Here is a 23,680-nt window from a genome sequence, read left to right on the forward strand (position 1 = left end):
CTAGAAGCCTCACCTCATGTAGCTGGAGGCAGAAAGGCCTCACTCAGTCCTTACAGGAATCTATAGAGGGCAGTATGTTAGGGCCTAGCAGTTGTACTTCTTCCATCCAACCACCGCTGGTCTTCGTTCAAAATGCTTTATTTGTTTTTTCAGCACTTGAAGCAACTCAGGCAGAGCTTTTGGACCTGAAGAGCAAGTATGACGAAGAGTCAACATCAAAGTAGGTCCCAGTTCCTTTGCTTCACGCTGTTGCATTTGTGACACACACGCGCACTCTCGAAATCCCCAGAGTCTTGGTTGCTGTGCGCCTTTGATTAGGAGATAGAAAACGCTGTGGTTGCCATCTGCAGTAATTGCACCTGAATCTATGGAAAATCTGATCCCCTGTAATAACCCACCTCATTCTATAATCATACATCACATTACCCTTTCATACTCAGTCATGTTCTCTCATCTGATCCTAGATCGTTGTACTGTTAGTCATCCAGCCCTGCCCACCCTGAAAGGAATGGAATATAATGTCTATAATTGCTCGCCATAACGATGCTGAGTACAAAGTAGTCCCCAGGATTTATCACTGTTTGGCTCTATGATTCATATCAAAGTATTCATAATCGACATGGAGGCTTCTTAGCTCTCTTCAACCTGAATGAGTGGGAAGGGTTGTTGTAATAGTGAGGAGGGTGGAGTAGTCTGGGATGGGTAGAAAATGGTTAGTTACAAGGTTTAGTGTGTGTGTGTGTGTGTGTGTGTGTGTGTGTGTGTGTGTGTGTGTGTGTGTGTGTGTGTGTGTGTGTGTGTGTGTGTGTGTGTGTGTGTGTGTGTGTGTGTGTGTGTGTGTGTGTGTGTGTGTGTGTGTCTACTAAATACACTGTGGTTACATGTACTGTATGTACATACAAGTTATGTGTGTGTGTGTGTGCGCGCATACTAAACTAAAACTAAAATAAAAAATGTGAAATATTTAGTAACCCGAAATAAAAATACAAATAAAAATACAAAAAATACAAATATTAAACTATACTGAAACTATTATCTTTGACAGCAAAATTTATTAAAATAAAAAACTTCATAAATTATGTTTAGTTTTAGTTTTTTCATTCTAAACTTTGGGCAAAAATCTTAAGGTGTTTTCAAGCTTCTGAATCTGGTTGGTAAATATTGCCAGTAGATACGCAAAAAATGTATGTGGATACCCCTTAAAATTTGTAGGTTTGGCTATTTCAACCACACCCATTGCTGACAGGTTTATAAAATCCAGCACACAGCCATGCAATCGCCATAGACAAACATTGGCATAGAATGGCCTGTACTGAAGAGCTCAGTGACTTTCAACGTGGCCCCATCATAGGATGCCACCTTTCCAACAAGTCAGTTCGTCACAATTTCTGCCCTACTAGAGCTTCCCCGGTCAACTGTAAGTGCTGTTATTGTGAAGTGGAAAGTCTAGGAGCAACAACGTCTCAGCCACAAAGTGGTAGGCCACACAAGCTCACAATGGGAACACCGAGTGCTGAAGCGCATAGCTCGTAAAAATCGTCTGTCCTCGGTTGCAACACTCACTACCGAGTTCCAAACTGCCACTGGAAGTAACGTCAGCACAATAAATGTTCGCCGGGAGCTTCATGAAATGGGCTTCCATGGCCGAGCAGCCGCACACAAGCCTAAAATCACCATGCGCAATGCCAAGCATCGGCTGCAGTGGTTTAAAGCTTTTCTTTCTGTGGACAACTGTCATCAGGCTTGAGGAACCGAACGACCACCTCTCTGGAACGCAGAGCCTTGAAGATAAACCAGAAAATCTTGTTTGGTTGAAATGAAACACACACACACACACACACAAAAAAAAGCTGGCTGCCTGTGAACTAATAGAAGTGTTGTGTTGGTTATGTTTTTGCTGTTGCAGCTGTTTTTAAGAACCCTATTTGAAGGGGTTAGTCAGTGATGCATGTTTAATATTATATCAAGGGAAAGGGGGATAGCTAGTCAGTTGTACAACTGTAACGATCGTCGTATCGAGGAGAAGGAGAAGACCAAGGTGCAGCGTGGTAAGTACTCATAATTACTTTTAATGAATACTAACAAAACAACAAAAACGAAAAACGAACAGTTCTGCCAGGTGAACATACACTAAACAGAAAACAATCACCCACAACACACAATGAAAAACAGGCTACTTAAATAAGGCTCCCAATCAGAGAGAACGACTGACACCTGCCTCTGATTGAGAACCATACTAGGCCCAACACATAGAAATCTAACAGAACAAAACATAGAAAAACAACATAGAATGCCCACCCCAACTCACGCCCTGACCAAACTAAAATAAAGACATAACAAAGGAACTAAGGTCAGAATGTGACAGTACCCCCCCCCCCCCCCCCCAAAGGTGCGGACTCCGGCAGCAAAACCTGAACCTATAGGGGAGGGTCTAGTTGGGCATTTACCGCGGTGGCGGCTCTGGAGCGGGACGAGGACCCCACTCCACCATAGTCTCGGCCCACTTCTGTGACACCTTAGGAGCGGCGACCCTCGTCACCGACCCTGGATTGGAGACCCTAGTAAAGGGCACCACTGGACTGAGGGGCAGCTCCGGACAGGAGGGCGACTCCGGCAGCTCCGGACAGGAGGGCGACCCCCGGCGGCTCCGGACAGGAGGGCGACTCCGGCGGCTCCGGACAGAAGGGCGGCTCCTGACTGACGGGCGGCTCCGGCGGCTCCTGACTGACGGGCGGCTCCGGCGGCTCCTGACTGACGGGCGGCTCCTGACTGATGGGCGGCTCAGGCGGCTCCTGACTGACGGGCGGCTCAGGACCGACGGGCGGCTCAGGACCGACGGGCGGCTCAGGACAGACGGGCGGCTCAGGCGGCTCAGGACAGACGGGCGGCACAGGCGGCTCAGGACAGACGGGCGGCTCAGGCGGCTCAGGACAGACGGGCGGCTCTGGCCTGGAGAGAGAACCTGGAGGGAGGAGACGGAGAGACAGCCTGGTCCTCGGAGGAGGCACAGGATAGACCGGGCCGTGGAGGCGCACTGGAGGTCTCGAACTAAGGACCTGCACAACCCGTCCTGGCTGGATGGTGATTTACCCCGACACTTGCGGGGCACAGGACGCACTGGGCTGTGCAGACACACGGGAGACACAGTGCGCAGAGCCGACGCAGGATATCCTGGCCCGAGGAGACGCACTGGCTGTCTGGAGAGCAGGGCTGGCACCAACCGCCCTGGCTGGATCCTCACCCTAGCCCGGCAGATGCGGGGAGCTGGGATGTAGCGCACCGGGCTAAGAGCGCATACTGGGAACACCGTACAATCCACCGCATAAACCGGTGCCTGACCAATACGACGCCCGCCACGGTAAGCACGGGGAGTTGGCTCAGGTCTCCTACCTGACTCAGCCACACTCCCCGTGTTTCCCCCCCCCCCAAAATTGGGGCTGCCTCTCGGGCTTCCTTGCCAGCCATGTTCCCTCGTAACGCCGGTTCCTTTTTCCTGCTGCCTCCGCTCTCCTGGCTGCCTCCACCTGTTCCCATGGGAGGCGATCCCTACCAGCCAGGATCTCCTCCCATGTGTAGGATCCCTTGCCGTCTAGAATGTCCTCCCATGTCCATGAGTCCAGATTGCACTGCTCCTGGTTCCCACGCTGCTTGGTCCTTTTTTGGTGGGTAGTTCTGTCACGGCCGTTTAAAGGAGTGGACCAAGGTGCAGCGTGGTAAGTACTCATAATTACTTTTAATGAATACTAACAAAACAACAAAAACGAAAAACGAACAGTTCTGCCAGGTGAACATACACTAAACAGAAAACAATCACCCACAACACACAATGAAAAACAGGCTTCCTAAATATGGCTCCCAATCAGAGAGAACGACTGACACCTGCCTCTGATTGTGAACCATACTAGACCCAACACATAGAAATCTAAGAGAACAAAACATAGAAAAACAACATAGAATGCCCACCCCAACTCACGCCCTGACCAAACTAAAATAAAGACATAACAAAGGAACTAAGGTCAGAACGTGACAACAACTGAATGCATTCAACTAACATATCATGTCAAATGACTTCATTTGTTGTTTTTTCCTCTCTCTTTGTCAGATAAAGGTACTTGATTCTTCTTACATCTACTACTAACGTTTTAAAAAACCATTGAATTGGTGTTAACCTGGGCAAGAGCGTTTCCTTCCACCATATTTCTTGCATTAGTCTAAGCGCTTATCCTTTAAATCCAAGTCACATTAGGATTGATTTATAATTTAAAGACTGAAACTAAGACTGAAACTAAATAATATAAAAACGATTAAATCAAATGCTAAAAACGAACTGAAACTAAACCGAATTTCAAATAAAAATCTAAAAACGAATAGAAATAAAAACAAATATTAAATCACATAACTATAATAACCTTGGCGCAGGTTATACAGCTACTGTATGCATTCTGACTGTAATATCGGTGTCTGTGGCACCGCCTGTGGTCCCGGGACAGGCAGTGCGCAGGCGGTAATTTGCGTGTCTGCCTGTCACAGTGGAATGCTGCCTGTTGCTGCGCCCGGCCGCACACCAACACTCCTCCTCTTGGTCTCGCATAGCTATTTCAGGGTCCCTATCCCACCCAGCCAGGCTCCTGGAAGCAACTTAATTATAGCAGTGCTAACCAAATGAAAGGTGCTGTTGCCAGGCCATCTACGCAGATAAAAACACTCACACCCGGGTTGCTTTTGAAGTGATCCAAGTCCCCATGGTATCAGCCGGGGCTGCAGTGTCAGTCACACGTACACAGTTTCTGGTCAGCAGTGAGAGACACAGGATAGAGATGCATGTGTGTACGTGCTCGCGTCCTTCGGATAGAGAATGGGTTTGGCTGTGACTGTGACTGTGTGTGTGTGTGTGTGTGTGTGTGTGTGTGTATTTGCGCATGCTTTGCATACTAAGAATGTGCTCCTTGAGTTCAGTGCTTTCTGTCTGGCAGACAGTGCTGTCATAGTAAGTGTGTGTGTGTGTGTGTGTGTCACTGATTGTCTTTCAGAACTAGTGAACCTTGTCTCTTCTCGACGCTAAACACCAGCGCTGCTCTGTTTCAGAGGAACAGAACAAGTTCCCCTTCTCAAACACTCCGCATTAGAGTGACAGGTTATTGCTGCAGCTCACACACACACACACACACACACACACACACATACACACACACACACACACACACACACACACACACACACACACACACACACACACACACACACACACACACACACACACACACACATACACACACAGAGGACTGTATCGTCTCTCTGAGCTGCAGCTAGCTCTCTCTGCCCCCCCCCCCCCCTTCCTTTCACCATGTAGCTGAATCTGGGCCACTGTATTCTTGTCCTGGAGTGGCCCTGCTGCACTGCAGTTTCTATCCACCATTCAATTCTCTGTCTACAGGTTTGGAGTCTATGTTTAGAGTTGCCCTCTGTGACAGGCCAGCACTGTTGGGGCTGTAGCTACAGGTCTGGAGTCTGTGCTTAGTGGCGGTCTGTGACAGCTCTACTGCTCTGGGCAGATTGTCACAGTGTGGAAGTGCCTGGCAGACGTTGGCAGTTTATCTAGACACTGACAGTGTCTGCCACAGTGACGTCTCATGTGGTCTAGAATCTAGAGAGTATTGTGGGTAGTCTTATGCTGACCTGTCAACTGGTGATGTTAACTATGGTTTGCACAAGGAGGTGTGTAGTCTCGTGGTCTATAATCTGGGCGTTTAGTCTTCTATAGTTCCTCATCCCGGACAAGCCCCCAGAAACGAATGCATCAATTTGGGGGCAACTGGACCTTGGTGTCCCAGGTGAGGCGAGAGTGTATTCTCCTGCTCAGGGCTTCCAGGAGACTGGCGCTCACCTCACACAGACAACCTCTCTCACACAGACAACCTGCCCTTCTTTACAAAGACATGACTGAACTCTATTCCTCTCACCTGAGGGAAAAGGATACTGCTTCATTGAGTCTCTTTTGTGTTTCTTATCAGAGCAGGGAAAACATTTTGCTACCGGTCATTTGACCATCATAGTTGTTTTTTGTGCCAACGGTGACGTATTATTGTGGTGAAGTTCAGGAGCATTATGTGCTAATATATAACTTACTCATAACATAGTTGTATGTAACTCTAATGTCTTCTCAAATTACTTTATTCATTTCTGTGGCTTAGAGGTCTAGAGGGCTTTCGGCTAGTTTCTTGAAACACAAGGCTTCATTTTGTGAGTGCAGTGATGTCATTTGATGAACAGGACGTTGTGATTGACGAAGGGAGGAATTCTATCCTCTGAGGTAGACCATTTAGGTAGCGTTTATCTGTCACCTCTGATGAAGTCACACACAGACCGACTGACTCTGAATCTGCCAGGATCAGTTATTCTATCTTTTATCTATCCAGGTTGATTAGTCTTCACTAACCTGGATCTAAAATATTATTATTTCCAAGATGGATCTAGGGTCAACAAATGTACAAATATTGTCCACATGTTTCTAAATTTAGGGTTTAACCTGTACTGCTCCAGCGTTCCGCCAGCGGAACTCCTCCCACATTCCACTGAAAAGGCAGAGCGCGAAATTCAAAATATATTTTTTAGAAATATTTAACTTTCACACATTAACAAGTCCAATACAGCAAATGAAAGGTACACATCTTGTGAATCCAGCCAACATGTCCGATTTTTAAAATGTTTTACAGCGAAAACAGCACGTATATTTATGTTAGCTCACCACCAAATACAAAAAAGGACAGACATTTTTCACAGCACAGGTAGCATGCACAAAGCCAACCTAACTAACCAAGAACCAACCAAACTAACCAAGAAACAACTTCATCAGATGACAGTCTTATAACATGTTACACAATAAATCTATGTTTTGTTCGAAAAATGTGCATATTTGAGGTATAAATCAGTTTTACATTGCAGCTACCATCACAGCTACCGTCAAAAATAGCACCGAAGCAGCCAGAGTAATTATAGAGACCAACGTGGAATACCTAAATACTCATCATAAAACATTTCTGAAAAATGCATCGTGTACAGCAAATGAAAGACAAGCATCTTGTGAATCCAGACAATATTTCAGATTTTTTAAGTGTTTTACAGCGAAAACACAATATAGCATTATATTAGCTTACTACAATAGCCTACCACACTACCGCATTCATTCATCAAGGCACGTTAGCGATAGCAATAGGCACGTTAGCGTTAGCGAATAAACCAGCAAAAGATATTAATTTTCACTAACCTTCATAAACCTTCCTCAGATGACAGTCCTATAACATCAGGTTATACATACACTTATGTTTTGTTAGAAAATTTGCATATTTAGAGCTGAAATCAGTGGTTATCCATTATGCTAACGTAGCTTCTTTTTCCGAGAATGTGCGGATATTTCTATTAGACTCTCACCTATTCTGACCAAATAGCTATTCATAAACATTACAAAAAAATACATGTTGTATAGGAAATGATAGATACACTAGTTCTTAATGCAATCGCAGTGTTAGAATTCTAAAAATATCTTCATTACGACATAAGGCTTATGTTATAGCGAGAGAGTGGCCAAAACCTGGGCGCAAAACTACTAGAACACAGTTCGACAGATATATGAAATAGCATCACAAAATGGGTCCTACTTTTGGTGATCTTCCATCAGAATGTTGGACAAGGGGTCCTTTGTCCAGAACAGTCGTTGTTTGGATTTAGAACATCGTTTTTCCCTCTTGAATTAGCAAGCACACTGGCCAAGTGGCGCGAAGCTCTCCTTTCTGAACAAAGGCACACAACGCAACACGCCTAACGTCCCGAATAAATTTCAAAAATCTAATAAAACTATATTGAAAAAACATACTTTACGATGATATTGTCACATGTATCAAATAAAATCAAAGCCGGCGATAGTAATCGCCTATAACGACAGCTATTCAGATGGCAAATCCAGGACCAACTTCGCGCCTTCCTGAAAACATAAAATGGGTGACACGTCATTCCAAGAGGACGTATTCCATCTCAGACCAAGATAATCACTCCATTTCTTCTCTCACTGCATCTTGACATCCTGGGGAAGGTGTATGACGTGCATGTATACTAATAGCTATCATGCCCATTTATAGGCAGGACCCAGAAGAGAGCATCGATTTCAGATTTTCCACTTCCTGGTCAGGAAGTTTGTGCCAAATGAGTTCTGTTTCACTCACAGATATAATTCAAACGGTTTTAGAAACTAGAGAGTGTTTTCTATCCAATAGTAATAATAATATGCATATTGTACGAGCAAGAATTGAGTACGAGGCCGTTTAAATTGGGCACGTTTTTCCCCCAAAGTGACAACAGCGCCCTCTGTCCTTAAACCCAAAGTGGGTCGCGGACCTGTTAATGGTGGGTCGAGACGTAAATGTATAATTATTTCATGAATTACTGGAATTGATTTGGCCAAGTGCAACTGCGCTCATGGTTCAGTGCGCTCTCTGCTTATCAGCGCTCTCTGCTTATCAGCGGTGGTCTCTGCTTATCAGCCCTCTCTGCTTATCAGCGGTGGTCTCTGCTTATCAGCGGTGGTCTTTGCTTATCAGAGGTCTCTGCTTATCAGCGCTCTCTGCTTATCAGCGCTCTCTGCTTATCAGCGCTCTGCTTATCAGCGGTGGTCTCTGCTTATCAGCGCTCTCTGCTTATCAGCGCTCTCTGCTTATCAGCGCTCTCTGCTTATCAGCGGTGGTCTCTGCTTATCAGCGCTCTCTGCTTATCAGCCCTCTCTGCTTATCAGCGCTCTCTGCTTATCAGCGCTCTCTGCTTATCAGCGCTCTCTGCTTATCAGCGGTGGTCTCTGCTTATCAGCGCTCTCTGCTTATCAGCGGTGGTCTCTGCTTATCAGCCCTCTCTGCTTATCAGCGCTCTCTGCTTATCAGCACTCTCTGCTTATCAGCCCTCTCTGCTTATCAGCGCTCTCTGCTTATCAGCCCTCTCTGCTTATCAGCCCTCTCTGCTTATCAGCGCTCTCTGCTTATTAGCGCTCTCTGCTTATTAGCGCTCTCTGCTTATCAGCCCTCTCTGCTTATCAGCGCTCTCTGCTTATCAGCGCTCTCTGCTTATCAGCCCTCTCTGCTTATCAGCGGTGGTCTCTGCTTATCAGCGGTGGTCTTTGCTTATCAGAGGTCTCTGCTTATCAGCGCTCTCTGCTTATCAGCGCTCTCTGCTTATCAGCGCTCTCTGCTTATCAGCGGTGGTCTCTGCTTATCAGCGCTCTCTGCTTATCAGCGCTCTCTGCTTATCAGCTCTCTGCTCAGTTTGGCAGCTGCGTGAGAGGTAGAGGGAGATGCCCGTGTGCTTCGCTGTTTACCGGTTCTTTTTTCCACAGTTTTCTTGAAGATCACTCCGCGACCCACACACTGCAGCGCTGTCGTTCAAGCCACTGACTTGTTATTAGTGATGGGCATTCCGGCTCTCCCAAACGTCAAACATTTTGCGATTGTTTGACTATGATTGGTGTTAATTCTAATTAAATTACTTAATGAAATCGTACTCTACCTTAACCACAATGTATTTAAAAATGCATTGGTTTGTTACAAAAAAGAATGCTATTAAACATTTGCGTTTAAAGTATAACTTTTTAATGTATATAAACAAATTGCATAAATCTAACCATTCAAAACTAATACAATCTGAACAGCATAATAGAATATTGCACCATAAAGAAAAATAAATAACAATTGGCAAAACTGCAGCATCCCACAAATTGAAATAAATGTAAAACAGGATGCTATTACAGATGTGCATTTAAAGTCTACCTTTTTTAATGTACACTGCTCAAATAAATAAAGGGAACACTAAAATAAAACATCCTAGATCTGAATGAATGAAATATTCTTATTAAATACTTTTTTCTTTACATAGTTGAATGTGCTGACAACAAAATCACACAAAAATGATCAATGTAAATCAAATTTATCAACCCATGGAGGTCTGGATTTGGAGTCACACTCAAAATTAAAGTGGAAAACCACACTACAGGCTGATCCAACTTTGATGTAATGTTCTTAAAACAAGTCAAAATGAGGCTCAGTAGTGTGTGTGGCCTCCACGTGCCTGTATGACCTCCCTACAATGCCTGGGCATGCTCCTGATGAGGTGGCGGATGGTCTCCTGAGGGATCTCCTCCCAGACCTGGACTAAAGCATCTGCCAACTCCTGGACAGTCTGTGGTGCAACGTGGCGTTGGTGGATGGAGCGAGACATGATGTCCCAGATGTGCTCAATTGGATTCAGGTCTGGGGAACGGGCGGGCCAGTCCATAGCATCAATGCCTTCATCTTGCAGGAACTGCTGACACACTCCAGCCACATGAGGTCTAGCATTGTCTTGCATTAGGAGGAACCCAGGGCCAACCGCACCAGCATATGGTCTCACAAGGGGTCTGAGGATCTCATCTCGGTACCTAATGGCAGTCAGGCTATCTCTGGCGAGCACATGGAGGGCTGTGCGGCCCCCCAAAGAAATGCCACCCCACACCATGACTGACCCACCGCCAAACCGGTTATGCTGGAGGATGTTGCAGGCAGCAGAACGTTCTCCACGGCGTCTCCAGACTCTGTCACGTCTGTCACATGTGCTCAGTGTGAACCTGCTTTCATCTGTGAAGAGCACAGGGCGCCAGTGGCGAATTTGCCAATCTTGGTGTTCTCTGGCAAATGCCAAACGTCCTGCACGGTGTTGGGCTGTAAGCACAACCCCCACCTGTGGACGTCGGGCCCTCATACCACCCTCATGGAGTCTGTTTCTGACCGTTTGAGCAGACACATGCACATTTGTGGCCTGCTGGAGCTCATTTTGCAGGGCTCTGGCAGTGCTCCACCTGCTCCTCCTTGCACAAAGGCGGAGGTAGCGGTCCTGCTGCTGGGTTGTTGCCCTCCTACGGCCTCCTCCACGTCTCCTGATGTACTGGCCTGTCTCCTGGTAGCGCATCCATGCTCTGGACACTACGCTGACAGACACAGCAAACCTTCTTGCCACAGCTCGCATTGATGTGCCATCCTGGATGAGCTGCACTACCTGAGCCACTTGTGTGGGTTGTAGACTCCGTCTCATGCTACCACTAGAGTGAAAGCACCGCCAGCATTCAAAAGTGACCAAAACATCAGCCAGGAAGCATAGGAACTGAGAAGTGGTCTGTGGTCACCACCTGCAGAACCACTCCTTTATTGGGGGTGTCTTGCTAATTGCCTATAATTTCCACCTTATGTCTATTCCTTTTGCACAACAGCATGTGAAATGTATTGTCAATCAGTGTTGCTTCCTAAGTGGACAGTTTGATTTCACAGAAGTGTGATTGACTTGGAGTTACATTGTGTTGTTTAAGTGTTCCCTTTATTTTTTTGAGCAGTGTATATAAACAGTGCATATAAATGTAACAATTCAAAACGAATACAATCTGAACAACATTATAGAATATTGCACCATATCAAAGAAAAATAAATAATGTGCAAAACTGCAGCATCCCACTTAAAACATTAAACTGGTCCGTCTTTTCTCTCTCTTCTTTATTGCCATGTTATAACCAGCAGCACACAGCAATGCTGACCATATTTGCATTTGAGAGATTTTCATTCAGAAATGCAATCTGCCTCACTTTCGAGGAGCTGATGCGGTTTCTTCTCAGAGTAATTATTTGTCCCATTTGAGAAGACCCTCTGAGGGAACGGATGTGGCCACTATGCAGTCTCCCTGTCATGACTTTAGTACGCTGGGTAGACAGAGGCCTTGTTCTTCCACCAGCTGAGGATCTGCTGAGGCTCCTCCAAATAAGATCGGACCTCCATTATGGCATCTGCTGAGGCTCCTCCAAATAGGATCGGACCTCCATTATGGCATCTGCTGAGGCTCCTCCAAATAGGATCGGACCTCCATTATGGCATCTGCTGAGGCTCCTCCAAATAGGATCGGACCTCCATTATGGCATCTGCTGAGGCTCCTCCAAATAGGATCGGACCTCCATTATGGCATCTGCTGAGGCTCCTCCAAATAGGATCGGACCTCCATTATGGCATCTGCTGAGGCTCCTCCAAATAGGATCGGACCTCCATTATGGCATCTGCTGAGGCTCCTCCAAATAGGATCGGACCTCCATTATGGCATCTGCTGAGGCTCCTCCAAATAGGATCGGACCTCCATTATGGCATCTGCTGAGGGATTCCTTCGTGCTGCATCCCCAGTTGCTCTCTCGTCAAACAGCATCCAAACAGCAGACGTTTGTGGCACTACTGCTGGTGCTTCTGCTCCACCTGATCCCTCTTCTTCCTGTTGCCCTGGTGCCTGAGCTAACTGACTGCTGGGGCTGTCCCTCCCTGCTGCTGGGGTTATTCTTTGAAGAGCCTCATCAATCGTTCTGTCATCACTGAAGGCAAACTTCTTAAACCTGGGGTCAAGTGCAGCGGTTTCTGATAGCACGTGATTATATTCCATTCTGTGGAACTTTCTGTCCATTGATGAACATAGGACATGTGACAGAGTTGATGGAAACCCTATGGTTACATTTGCTTCTCTCTGGCGGCTGGCTGTGATTCGCTGCAGACCCTTACACAGGAATATCTTTTTTTTTTGGCTGTCACATAGCTGAAAAGAGAGAACAGTAACTTATTAGTTCATGTTTTGTCTACTGATGCTACATTGTCATCTACTGCTCATATACATATATAATACTGGATTAAATAATGATGTAGTAATAACTGCTTACTGTACCTCTCTCCACTGATCTCCAAAGTGACCTGCTCAACGGGTTCCAGGACTCTGCACACCACCACCACCACCTCCCATTCCTCTTGGGTCAGAGCATCAGCATGCGCATTGACAATGGCCAGGGTAGAGATGATGGCATCCTTTAACTCAAGAAACCGCTTCAACATATACAATTTTGAATTCCACCTCGTAGTGCAGTCTTGTTTAGGCCAAAGCTCAGGCATCCCCATCTGGCGTTGTGTAGACTTTAGTTGTTCAGCACCCACTGTGCTCCTGTGGAAGTATTCCACAGCTGCTTTCACTTTGTCCACAGTGGGCTTCATCACCTTCAGAGCATCTCTTACAATCAGGTTGATTGTGTGGGCAAGACATGGATGATGGGTCCATTTTAAAATGTTCATGGCTTTGGTTATGTTAGCTGCATTGTCGCTAACACAACAGACCACTTTTCCATCTACTTGCCACTCAACAGTTCCTCTGCCAAGTTCTCTGAGGTGTGTCTGTCTAGCAGTCCAGAAGACAGTTAGACATCAAAAAATCTTCAATGAAGTGACATGTAACTGACATGTAAGAAGTGGTTACCCTTGATGTCCAGCAGTCAGTGGTAAGGCAAACTGCAGTAGCTTTTTGGACTTTTTCCCGCACGGAAGCCTGTGTGCTCTCATACAGTTGTGGAATAAGTGATTTTGAAAGGTTTTTCCTGATAGGAATTGTGTACATTGGAGTTAGACCATTGCTATAATTTCTAAAACCTCTTTCCTCCACGATCAAAAATGGCTGGAAATCGGTGGCAGTCATTTTAGCCAATGCAATATCAATTTGGTCTTGTTTTGCTTCAGACATAGACTTTGGCATAAACTGGTCCATAGAAGACTGCGTGGATACATCTCCACGTGTGGAGGTGCTGGCTCCACCACTATCACTAGCCGGCCCGCTAGTTTCTCAAAGCTCCACTACAGCTAGCTTCACAGTTGGGTGCTCAGTTTGCATATGCCGGTGTAGGTTGTGCGTAGAACCGGCTTTATGAGATTTTGTTTTGGCAAATTCTACACTGTGCTCTAACATAGTCTACATTATTCAAATGCTACTGTGCCTCCGACTCATTTTCCAGCTGTTGTTTTCAAGCAGTCCTTCCTCTCTCTCCTTGGTTGCTAAGTGTGTGACTGAGTGAGTTGGCTCGGCCCTCCCTCACGCATCTTTGGTTCATTGGTTGACAGGAACAACAGGTGAGGCTGTTAGTCTGAGCAGACAGTCAGAACGAATGTGTGTGTGCTTGAGCATTTAGGCCTATATTATTTTATTTCTTCCTTTGAATTAGTTAATTCTATTAATTTAAATCTTTTGATTATTCATATCTTATTATTAAAAATATTTTTGGCTCTTTTGATATGTGCGCCGACTCGTTCGCAAACGACCCATCACTACTTGCTGTCATGAAATGGACTCATGCTAGCCACAAGTTCTGACTGATCTCAATTGTCATGATACGCAAATACAGTGATGACTTTGTCTCTTTCATACAAACTTTGAGTAATAACGAGGAGCGCCCATAATGTGCTTTGTGTGGGGAAGTGCTTAGTAATGAGTCTTTCAAAACGAACAAATTATTAAAACGACACATCCTGACCAAACATCCAGGCACAACATGCCAGTAAACCCAGGGAGTTCTTTCAGAACAGGGCAGAATGCTTCAGGAAAGTGGAAAAGTCAACTAGCAAGGCATCGTGGTCATTTTATAACAGGTGATAAGCAGAAATAAGGGAGTACTATCTCATAGTAGTAGATGTGAGTTTCTCTTTCAAACAATCCCCTGGCCTTGTAACGTTACACAGCTAATAGCTAACTGTCACGCCCTGGCTTTAGTTATCTTTGTTTTCTTTATTATTTTAGTTAGGTCAGGGTGTGACATGGGGGATGTATTGTGTTTTGTATGTTTATGGGGCAGTGTCTAGTCTAGGTGTTTGTATGTCTATGGCTGCCTAGATTGGTTCTCAATTAGAGGCAGCTGTTGATCATTGTCTCTGATTGGGAACCATATTTAGGCAGCCATATTCATTGGGTATTTCGTGGGTTATTGTCTATGTTAGTTGCCTGTGTCTGCACTTGTCATTTATAGCTTCACGTTCGTTCGTTTGTTGTTTTGTAGTTTGTTTAAGTGTTCTTCATTTTCGTCTTCAATAAATAGAAGATGTATTGTTATCACGCTGCGCCTTGGTCCTCCTTTCTTCAACGTTACGACGAGCGTGACAGAATAACCCACCAACAAAGGACCAAGCAGCGTGGTAAAAGGCAGCAGCAGCGATCGCAGGACTCATGGACTTGGGAGGAAATTCTGGACGGCGGAGGACCCTGGGCACAATCTGGAGAATATCGCCGCCCTCGTGAAGAACTGGAGGCAGCTAAAGCCGAGAGGCGGTGGTATGAGGAGGCATCACGGAAGCGCGGCTGGAAGCCAGAGAGGCAGCCCCAAAAATTTCTTGGGGGGGGGGGGCTCTCGGGGAGTGTGGCGAAGTCAGGTAGGAAACCTGCGCCAACTCCCCGTGCTTACTGTGGAGAGCGAGAGTACGGGCAGACACCGTGTTATGCGGAAGAGCGCACGGTGTCTCCTGTACGTGTGCATAGCCCGGTGCGGTACATCCCAGCTCCTCGTATCGGCCGGGCTAGAGTGGGCATCGAGCCAGGTGCCATGAAGCCGGCTCAACGCATTTGGTCTCCAGTGCGTCTCCTCGGGCCGGTGTACATGGCACCAGCCTTACGCATGGTGTCCCCGGTTCGCCAGCACAGCCCAGTGCAGGCTATTCCACCTCGCCGCACTGGCCGGGCTAAGGGGAGTATTCAACCAGGTAAGGTTGGGCAGGCTCGGTGCTCAAGAGCTCCAGTACGCCTTCACGGTCCGGTCTATCCGGTGCCACCTCCTCGCCCCAGCCCAGTACCACCAGTGCCAACACCACACACCAGGCTTCCAGTGCATCTCCAGAGCCCTGTTCCTCCTCCACGCACTCGCCCTGTGGTGCGTGTCTCCAGCCCGGTACCACCAGTTCCGGCACCACTCACCAGGCCTACTGTGCGCCTCAGCAGGCCAGAGTCAACCGTCTGCCCAGCGCCGCCTGCGCTGCCCGTCTGCCCAGCGCCGCCCGTCTGCCCAGCGCCGCCTGCGCCGCCCGTCTGCCCAGCGCCGCCTGCGCCGCCCGTCTGCCCAGCGCCGCCTGCGCCGCCCGTCTGCCCAGCGCCGTCTGAGCCGTCCGTCTGCCCAGCGCCGTCTGAGCCTCCCGTCTGTCCGGAGCGTCAAAGCCGCCCGTCTGTCCTGAGCCGCCAGAGCCGTCCGTCAGTCAGGAGCCGTCCGTCAGTCAGGAGCCGCCAGAGCCGCCCGCCAGTCAGGAGCCGCCCGCCAGTCAGGAGCCGCCCGCCAGTCAGGAGCCGCCCGCCAGTCAGGAGCCGCCCGCCAGTCAGGAGCCGCCGGAGCCGCCCGCCAGTCAGGAGCCGCCGGAGCCGCCCGCCAGTCAGAAGCCGCCGGAGCCGCCCGCCAGTCAGGAGCCGCCGGAGCCGCCCGCCAGTCCGGAGCCGCCCCTCCGTCCAGTGGCGTCCTCTAGGATGGTCTTCAGTCCGGGACTCGCTGTAAGGGTCCTCGCTCCAGAGGCGCTACCAAAGCGGGTATTGACTATGGTGGAGTGGGGTCCACGTCCCGCATACGAGCCGCCGCCGTAAGAAGGCCCACCCGGACCCTCCCCTTCTGTGTCAGGTTTTGCGGTCAGAGTCCGCACCTTTGGGGGGGGGTACTGTCACGCCCTGGCCTTAGTTATCTTTGTTTTGTTTATTATTTTAGTTAGGTCAGGGTGTGACATGGGGGATGTATTGTGTTTTGTATGTTTATGGGGCAGTGTCTAGTCTAGGTGTTTGTATGTCTATGGCTGCCTAGATTGGTTCTCAATTAGAGGCAGCTGTTGTCTCTGATTTGGAACCATATTTAGGCAGCCATATTCATTGGGTATTTCATGGGTTATTGTCTATGTTAGTTGCCTGTGTCGGCACTTGTCATTTATAGCTTCACATTCGTTCGTTTGTTGTTTTGTAGTTTGTTTAAGTGTTCTTCATTTTCGTCTTCAATAAATAGAAGATGTATTGTTATCACGCTGCGCCTTGGTCCTCCTCTCTTCAACGTTATGACGAGCGTGACACTAACGTTAGCCGAAGCAAGCTAACTAGCTACTGATAATCCAACCCTAAGAAACAGTACAGATGAAGATGAAAAATTGTCATGCCTACTGTACATTATTGTTGAAAACAAGTCTAGGTTGGAACTGTTGCTGTTAACAGTAATACTTTTTATTCTGAACTGGAATAAATTGATTGAAGCAAGATGCTTGAGTCAAACACTCACTCAGTTCTGGGTTGCTCATCTGCAGCAGGAAGCAGTCTCCTGCATGACTGAGATAGCAGTAGATGTTCTGAGCCAGTTTGGGACAACATTCCTATGCAAGTCAGGGTTCTCAAGTACAGAAACAGTGTCAATGCTGAGCATGACCTCAGTGTTGCACTGTCAAACTGAGCCCAGAATAGACATGCTTGTTGAAAACTTCAACCAGACGCACACCTCTCATTAGGACTGTGTGTACAGTTGAAGTCGGAAGTTTACGTACACCTTAGCCAAATACATTTAAACTCAGTTTTTCCCAATTCCTGACATTTAATCCAAGTAAAAATTCCCTGTCTTAGGTCAGTTAGGATCACCACTTTATTTTAAGAATGTGAAATGTCAGAATAATAGTAGAGAGAATTATTTATTTAAGATTTTCTTTCTTTCATCACATTCCCAGTGGGTCAGAAGTTTACATACACTCAATTAGTATTTGGTAGCATTGCCTGTTTAACTTGGGTCAAACATTTCAGGTAGCCTTCCACAAACCTCCCACAACAAGTTGGGTGAGTTTTGGCTCATTCCTCCTGACAGAGCTGGTGTAACTGAGTCAGGTTTGTAGGCCTCCTTGCTCGCACACGCTTTTTCAGTTCTGTACGCCTCTAGGAAGAGGGAACGCAACACCCTGCTACAACTCAACGTGGAGTGAAAGAGGTATGGGACTGTAGGTGTAGGTAAGGATGACAAAGGCGAAGAATTTACCGTTTACTGGGAATGTATTTATTCCTTCACACGGTACATTTAGGTGAAAGGGGCTGGACGGAACCAAAGCAAAGAAAGTAAAAGTTAAAAAGCCCCCCTTTCCTACCTTACCTGCCTACCCACTACTTACCTAATCTTTTAGCACCACCTGGTGCGCTAACCAAAATACAGGGGGTGGTACACCCAGGTCTTACCCAGTGTGCATAGACAGTAAATACTACGGGTTATGTATGTCCGCAGGCCTCTTGCCTAAGCACTCCCTAGGTGCCTTCCCCTTCCCCCCTGGGAACAAAAACAGAATAATACAAACAATTTCAATAATCAAAACAGTCCTTTGGACATAAACTTACCTCCGCAGGACCGGCTACAAAATAATTCACACAAAAAAACTGAGTAACAACTAACACAGGACATCAAAGAAGCTCTCTCTGAGCAGCAACTAACACAGAACATAACCATCAGCTCTCTCAGCAACAACACAGAACATAACCATCAGCTCTCTCAGCAACAACTAACACAGAACATAACCATCAGCTCTCTCAGCAACAACACAGAACATAACCATCAGCTCTCTCAGCAACAACACAGAACATAACCATCAGCTCTCTCAGCAACAACTAACACAGAACATAACCATCATCTCTCTCAGCAACAACACAGAACATAACCATCAGCTCTCTCAGCAACAACTAACACAGAACATAACCATCAGCTCTCTCTCAGCAACAACTAACACAGAACATAACCATCAGCTCTCTCTCAGCAACAACTAACACAGAACATAACCATCAGCTCTCTCTCAGCAACAACTAACACAGAACATAACCATCAGCTCTCTCTCAGCAACAACACAGAACATAACCATCAGCTCTCTCTCAGCAACAACTAACACAGAACATAACCATCATCTCTCTCAGCAACAACACAGAACATAACCATCAGCTCTCTCAGCAACAACTAACACAGAACATAACCATCAGCTCTCTCTCAGCAACAACTAACACAGAACATAACCATCAGCTCTCTCTCAGCAACAACTAACACAGAACATAACCATCAGCTCTCTCTCAGCAACAACTAACACAGAACATAACCATCACCTCTCTCTCAGCAACAACTAACACAGAACATAACCATCAGCTCTCTCTCAGCAACAACTAACACAGAACATAACCATCAGCTCTCTCTCAGCAACAACTAACACAGAACATAACCATCAGCTCTCTCTCAGCAACAACTAACACAGAACATAACCATCAGCTCTCTCTCAGCAACAGCCAACATAGGACATACCAATCAGCTCTCTCCTAACACAGGAACACTGGCTTTTCTAGCTTCAGAAGGACTCTGTAATGGGATACAGCTGTATCCTCTGACGAGAGGGCGGGGTCAGCTCCAATTAGCAATGGGGGCCGACCAATCAGCTGCTTGGGGAATTTCAGGAAGCCATCCTGAAACACACACATACAAACAAAACCACAACACAGAAACAGGGGAACGTAACACGTTCTGCCCACAAATTTTCTATAGGATTGAGGTCAGGGCTTTGTGATGGCCACTCCAATACCTTGACTTTGTTGTCCTTAAGCCATTTTGCCACAACTTTGGAAGTATGCTTGGGGTCATTGTCCATTTGGAACACCCATTTGCGACCAAGCTTTAACTTCCTGACTTATGTCTTGAGATGTTGCTTCAATATATCCACATAATTTTCCTGCCTCATGATGCAATCTATTTTGTGAAGTGCACCAGTCCCTCCTGCAGCAAGGCACCCCCACAACATGATGCTGCCACCCCCGTGCTTCACGGTTGGGATGGTGTTCTTCGGCTTGTAAGCATAACCCTTTTTCCTCCAAGCATAATGATGTTCATTATGGCCAAACAGTTCTATTTTTGTTTCATCAGACCAGAGGACATTTACACACTTATGTGTGCAGTTGCAAACCGTAGTCTGTCTTTTATATGGCGGTTTTGGAGCAGTGGCTTCTTCCTTGCTGAGTGGAATTTCAGGTTATGTTGATATAGGACTCGTTTTACTGTGGATAAAGATACTTTTGTACCTGTTTCCTCCAGCATCTTCACAAGGTCCTTTGCTGCTGTTCTGGGATTGATGTGCACCTTTCGCACCAAAGTATGTTCATCTCTAGGAGACAGAACGCGTCTCCTTCCTGAGCGGTATGATGGCTGTGTGGTCCCATGGTGTTTATACTTGCGTACTATTGTTTGTACAGATGAACGTGGTACCTTCAGGCATTTGGAAATTGCTCCCAAGGATGAACCTGAGGTCTTGGCTGATTTCTTTTGATTTTCCCATGATGTCAAGCAAAGAGGCACTGAGTTTGAAGGTAGGCCTTGAAAACATCCAGAGGTACACCTCCAATTGACTCAAATGATGTCAATTAGCCTATCAGAAGCTTCTAAAGCCATGACATCATTTTCTGGAATTTTCTAAGCTGTTTAAAGGCACAGTCAACTCGGTGTATGTAAACTTCTGACCCACTGTAATTGTTATACAGTGAATTATAAGTTAAATAATCTGTCTGTAAACAATTGTTGGAAAAATTACTTGTGTCATGCACAAAGTAGATGTCCTAACCGACTTGCCAAAACTATAGTTTGTTAACAAGAAATGTGTGGAGTGGTTGAAAAACGAGTTTTAATGACTCCAACCTAAGTGTATGTAAACTTCCGACTTCAACTGTATGTGTTTTCTGGTCTATCTGTGTGATGTGATCAATCCGTTTATTCCAATTCAGAATAAAAAATATGTGTTTTAAGAGCAACAGTTCCAACCTAGACTTTCTATCAACTATAATGTATACAGTAAGATGTACAGTAGCCCCGAATATTTATCTGTACTGTTACTTAGGGTTGCACGATCAAAAAGCCTGTGTGTTTGTGTGTTCTGTAATACATCTGTGTGATGTGATCAATCTGTTTATTCCAGTTCAGAATGACATTGTTTATTGTATTTTAACAGCAACAGTTCCAGCCTAGACAGGTATGTAAGAGTGTTTTTAATGGGGAAAAATAAACGTGATAAGATATTTATGGGTATTTCATTGTTATTTGTTTTTGTCTATATTGCTTTTTTTTTTAGGCATAAGGGCAATGAAATGTACCGATATTTTCCTAAAGCTTGGGTCCCAGGAAAACACGGAATTTCTCATTTGGGTCCCAGGCTGAAAAAGTTTAAGAACCTCTGGTTTCAACACACACACATTATAGGCCTAATGATTTTGTTACAGCTGCCAATTTAGGACAAGGGTTAGTGTCCAGCTATTTAGAATGTAACACTAATCACGTTGGGAAAACACAAGATGTTTGGAATTGGCTAAGAAAATATTTTTCCAGTCTTTCGTTCATTGGGAGATGTTGTCGTCTTTGAGGCAGAGAAGAGTGTAAGTGGGATAGAGGGTCCCGTAGAGAGAAAGAGAGGGAGGGAGAAAGGGAGCAGGGATGGCAACAGTTTACTGAAGCTCATTATACATTCACTCCCTTTAACACACACTTACTTTACATTGACAGAATGCCCACATACACACACCATCAAACTCCCTACAGAAGCGCGGACAGATCACCCACGTCCTGTGTACACACACATACACACACACTCTGTCTCAGTGCTCAGACAGAAGGCCTTGTACCTTATCAATGGCTCCTTGTTCAGTCTCTGAGGGCGAATTACATTGGAGCTGAGAGTGCGCCCTGGAAACCAGTCCCCCACCGCCACAGTACCAGACAGCACTCTGTGAAGACCGGGTGTCCCAACAACATGCCTCTCTCTGCCTACTCCTCCTTCTCAACTCCTCTCTGGCAGGGCCATCCTCCTCCTCCCTCACTTCCTCTCTGGCAGGGCCATCCTCCTCCTCCCTCACTTCCTCTCTGGCAGGGCCATCCTCCTCCTCCCTCACTTCCTCTCTGGCAGGGCCATCCTCCTCCTCCCTCACTTCCTCTCTGGCAGGGCCATCCTCCTCCTCCCTCACTTCCTCTCTGGCAGGGCCATCCTCCTCCTCCCTCACTTCCTCTCTGGCAGGGCCATCCTCCCTCACTACCTCTCTGGCAGGGCCATCCTCCTCCTCCCTCACTACCTCTCTGGCAGGGCCATCCTCCCTCACTTCCTCTCTGGCAGGGCCATCCTCCTCCTCCCTCACTTCCTCTCTGGCAGGGCCACACTCCCTCACGTCCTCTCTGGCAGGGCCATCCTCTTCCTCCCTCACTACCTCTCTGGCAGGGCCATCCTCCTCCTCCTCCCTCACTTCCTCTCTGGCAGGGCCATCCTCCTCCTCCCTCACTTCCTCTCTGGCAAGGCCATCATCATCCTCCTCCCTCACCTACTCTCTGGCAGGGCCATGCTGCTCCTCCTCCCTCAATTCCTCTCTGGTAGGGCCATCATCCTCCTCCTCCCTCACTTCCTCTCTGGCAGGGCCATCCTCCTCCTCCCTCACTTCCTCTCTGGTAGGGCCATCATCCTCCTCCTCCTCCTCCTCCCTCACTTCCTCTCTGGTAGGGCCATCATCCTCCTCCTCCTCCCTCACTTCCTCTCTGGCAGGGCCATCATCCTCATCCTCCTCCTCCCTCACTTCCTCTCTGGCAGGGCCATTATCCTCCTTCCTCTCTGGCAGGGCCATCCTCCTCCTCCTCATTTCCATTCCTCACATAACTTCTACAGTATTTATTTTCTCTCACAATAAATGCACTGTACTCCTCTTTTTGAGTCTCCTCTCTTCATCTTCTACAAGACGGCACACCGTCACACCATAAAGCTTAGTATGATATCTTGGACCTAGGTGAAGTTGGAGAAAGACTAGAGAAAGTTTTCTCAGCTAAAGCTTAGCATTAGCATTCCTGGGTGGAAAACAATGGGAGTGGTGGCACGCCTGTTAGCATGCTCGAGATAGCAAGCCTAAAATCCCTGCCCAGAGCACTTAGGCTGCAGGTACCCACTACTCACCTCTGGGCTGCTTGTTTACCTACCAACTACCCCCTTCCTCTCTCCCTTTCCCTCTTTCGCCATCTCTCTCTCTCTTCTTCTCCCTTTGGGGTCAGGTGCAGTAATGGTCACAGCTGGGAGCCAGACCCATACTTTCGTGCACACACACACAATCACACACACACAGTTTCTATGTTTTATGTGGATTGCGCTACTCCTAGTGTCCATCTTACTTCTGTAGGTTTTGTAATCCATGCAGTGAATCCATGCAGCTTCATTCTCACACACATGCGCACACCGCACACACAAATTCACACACATACTCTTACTAGACACCTTTCCTTCTGCCTGGCCCCTCTGTGTGTCTGCCTGTGGCCGTCACTTCCACCTCTCTTCAGTCAATACTGTGTGTGTGTGCGTGTGCGTGCGTGTGTGTGTGTGTGTAGTGGTTGTATGGGGGGAAGGTTGAGCTGTAGATGAGAAAGCAGAGGGTTCTTGTCGACTTGTCTCAACGGGGGCTAGCCGTATGTTAAATAAACACAAGTGTGTGTGTGCTGTGTGTCGTGTGGTAATGAGCAGAAAAGAAAGGCGGAGACGAACGGGAGTCCTCAGAGGCCCCAGTCACAGTGCTTTGATCTGGGGCCTCCTCAATCCCACAACCCCACAGAACTCTGTATTCACTCAACGCCTCATACTCTGTCCATCTGCAGCTTATAGAGATATTTGACATTAAGGCCATATGATGTCTATGTTAATGCATTGTTCTTGTTTGCGTAGGTCTAGATGCATTAGATGAAGTGATCCTGTTTTTTTCTAGTTTTTGATTTGCTTTGAGACCTTTTGGTACATAAATAGCTTGTGGCATTGTGACTGTTAATGTGTTG

The 23,680-nt window shown here is 46.9% G+C and overlaps 1 protein-coding gene across 1 annotated transcript in view; it reads left to right on the forward strand.

Annotated features, from left to right (window-relative positions):
* Positions 1 to 23,680, forward strand: part of LOC120043851 (homeobox protein cut-like 1) — a 231,499-nt gene that overhangs the window by 153,143 nt on the left and 54,676 nt on the right. Inside the window, exon 8 of the mRNA XM_038988452.1 lies at positions 154 to 220. Coding sequence (XP_038844380.1) covers positions 154 to 220 — 67 coding nt within the window. The remainder of the gene's footprint in view (positions 1 to 153; positions 221 to 23,680) is intronic.

The sequence above is a fragment of the Salvelinus namaycush genome, chromosome 3 (assembly GCF_016432855.1).
Source record: "Salvelinus namaycush isolate Seneca chromosome 3, SaNama_1.0, whole genome shotgun sequence".
Lineage (NCBI taxonomy): Eukaryota > Metazoa > Chordata > Actinopteri > Salmoniformes > Salmonidae > Salvelinus > Salvelinus namaycush.